Below are 2,949 nucleotides of genomic sequence, written 5' to 3'. Positions count from 1 at the left end.
GGGAGGTGATGGAGTCACCATCCCTGGGGGTGTTTAAGAGGTGTCTGGATCTGGTGCTGGAGAATATGGTTTAGGGGTTCCAGCAGTGAGAGGTTAATGGTTAAACTTGATGATCTGAGAAGTCTCCTCCAGCCTTGATAGTTCTGTCATTCTATGATTCCTTCCCTGAAAGGTTGTCCTGCCCTGGCACAGCTGCCCAGGGCAGTGCTGGAGTCACTGGGGGGATGTAACAGCCACGTGGCTGTGACACTTGGGGACATGAGTTAGTGGTGGCCTTGGCAGTGCTGAAGGAGCAGTTGGACTTGATGATTTTTCCAAGCCAAGTGATTCCATGCATTAAAATTCTCATGGTGTACACCTGATCTTCCCAATGACTTTGTCTGTTTGTGTCTCCCAGTGCCTGTATGAAGCTGGGGAGAAGAAATGGGGAACAGATGAGGTGCAGTTCATGTCCATCCTCTGCACACGGAACAGATGTCACCTGCTGAGAGGTAAGACCTCCTCACTGTCCTGGATGGCTCTACCTGTCTGGGGGCAATAATTTTTAGGAGCTTATTCATTAGGAGATTGTGGCCCTTCCCTGATACAACAGATCCTCAGGGCCAGTGCCACTCGATTCCTTTAGGTCTAAAGGTTCTTTTAGACCATTTTGTTCCCTCCTGAGATGAAAAGGGAGTTGAGAGAAACATCCCTACAACCTGCTCTGGCCTATAAATCAGAGATAATGACATGTGACCCTCATGGGACAGAGCTAAGCATGGAAACTGCCTTCATTAACTAGCAGTTCATTAACCCTGGCAGCCAATTAGCAAGGCAGTTGATAATGAAGATGAGTTATTTCTGAGGGGCAGCCCTGACTTAGCTTACAGTGTCACCAGAGTGGTACAGAGTGAGAGGAGTTTGATCTTGCAAAGTGATCCTCAGTGCCTGACACATTGGTTCTTTTCATCCCATCTCTTCCTCCTAGTTTTTGATGTGTACAGAGGGATTGCTAATAAGGACATCACAGACAGCATCAAATCTGAGATGTCAGGAGACCTGGAGGATGCTCTCTTGGCTGTGGGTGAGTTCTCTGCTTTCAGCTCTGCCCACAAATTGATCCAATAATTGAAACACTGTCTCTTGCCCTGGCTGTTGGCAGAGCTCTGGGAGGAGGACACTGCCTGTCTCTCTGACATGCCACACTGTTAGAATCTTTGCAGATAGAACCTGGTGAGAAAGCTCTGTGCTTTCTGCTGTTTGCTGTCCCAGGGGATGCACTGGGAGTTGACATTTGCTGTCAGGAAGCTCCAGAGCCTTTTATTGCTGGGCATGGAGACACCAGCTGACAGCAGGTCGCTGGCAGTGCCTGCACTCTGCCTGCTGAGAATAGACATCTGCACCAAGAAAGTGCTGGAAAGGTTAGCAAGACCTTCAGTGTCTCTTGGCCTTAATGCTCTTGTTCTTGTCTCCCTTGCAGTGAAGTGCATGAGGAACAAACCTGCCTATTTTGCTGAGAGGTTGTATAAATCCATGAAGGTAAAGAGCTTTTGCTGTGAGATTGCTGGTTTTCCCTCTGCCTTCCATGCTTGAGTCAGTAACATGACAGCAAACTGTGTTACCTGGGGGGGGAAAAAAAAGAAGTCTGAGCTTTTCTATGGATCTGTTTTCCCTTCTGAAGCTCAGAGCTGGCAAATCAGTGCAAAATGCTCTGACTGGGAACAGATCCCACAGATGGGCCAGAGCTTTGTGTCTGGGACTGATCTGGCCAAACTGCTGTGCCCTGGAGCTGGTGGGTTTATTTCCTCAGGGCCTGGGAACAGATGACAACACCCTGATCCGGGTGATGGTGTCCCGCTCAGAGATAGACATGATTTACATCAGGAGGGAATTCCTGGCCATGTATGGCAAATCACTCCACTCCTTCATCAAGGTAAGCTCTGTGGTGTGAGAGGCACAGGAGACACTCAGCACCTCGTGGTGTTTTCAGAGGAGGAGGAATTAGGGAGGCTTGATGTGCTGAAAACATTCCTGAATGCTCTTGGTTATACCAAATCCAGAGAATCCAGCTGTAGAATTAACTCTGTGCCTTTTCCTGCTCTCTCTAGGGAGACTGCTCAGGAGACTACAGGAAAGTCCTGCTCAGGCTCTGTGGTGGGGAGGATTAGAGGAGACCTGGGTGATGGGAAGCAGCTGATCTTAGACTCATTTGAGTTGGAAAAGACCTTTCAGATCATCAAGTCCAATCACTCTAAGGATTTCTTTCATTTTATTCCTTCCCAAGTACCTTATTGATTGCTCTGATTATTGACTTAGCTTAGTTCATGCTCTGGCTAGCTCAAAGGTTGACCCTTTTGACATGCTTTGATGCTTGGAGCACCTATTTGCCTACAAACAGAGCTGCTAAAGCTCATCTTAAACGGAAAGCTGTAACCAAATACAGAGTTAAACTGGTTCCTGACCAGCTGCACCTTTGCTGTTGTGTTCAGCAGCAAAACCTGAAGCAGCTGAAGCAAACCTGGGTGCAGAGTCCCTGGGCAAAGCTGCCCCCAGCAGCACAGGGAGAGTGCAGAGCACAGACTTGCTTCAGTTTTTGAGAAAATCCAACCACAAAGAAACCAAACATCTGAAATATAAGCTTGGTTTTGTCCTACCTGGCCCTCTGTTGGTGTGGAGCAGGACCAGCCTGGTGTGGATGTTGGCTGTGGGTGGGGAAAAGGTCACTGGTGACACCACAGAAGCCTCGTGCTGCCCTGGTTAGAGCAGCTTCATCTTCTTGGTCTGTCTCCTTGACTCATGAGAGTATAAATCATCAAAGTTACATTACAACCCTTCCCTCTGGATAGAGTGATGTTGTTGGAGTGGTGCCTGTTAGGGAATGACCTGTCCCCAAAGCCCAAACTCATCAGGCTGGTGCTGGGACAGCTGCCCAAATCTCCTCAGGACACTCTCCAGATGTCTCCTAGACAT

General features: G+C 48.5%; 1 protein-coding gene across 1 annotated transcript in view; it reads left to right on the top strand.

Moving 5' to 3' along the window:
• The window catches only part of ANXA4 (annexin A4), a 5,537-nt gene extending 3,390 nt beyond the window's left edge, over positions 1 to 2,147 (top strand). The window contains exons 8-12 of the mRNA XM_009084927.1: positions 398 to 491; positions 968 to 1,063; positions 1,460 to 1,518; positions 1,790 to 1,912; positions 2,088 to 2,147. Of these exons, the coding sequence (XP_009083175.1) occupies positions 398 to 491; positions 968 to 1,063; positions 1,460 to 1,518; positions 1,790 to 1,912; positions 2,088 to 2,147 (432 nt within the window). The remainder of the gene's footprint in view (positions 1 to 397; positions 492 to 967; positions 1,064 to 1,459; positions 1,519 to 1,789; positions 1,913 to 2,087) is intronic.
• Positions 2,148 to 2,949: the final 802 nt, after the last annotated feature.

The sequence above is a fragment of the Acanthisitta chloris genome, unplaced genomic scaffold (assembly GCF_000695815.1).
Source record: "Acanthisitta chloris isolate BGI_N310 unplaced genomic scaffold, ASM69581v1 scaffold20871, whole genome shotgun sequence".
NCBI classification, from domain to species: domain Eukaryota; kingdom Metazoa; phylum Chordata; class Aves; order Passeriformes; family Acanthisittidae; genus Acanthisitta; species Acanthisitta chloris.
This window is presented reverse-complemented; position numbering and strand designations above follow the sequence as displayed.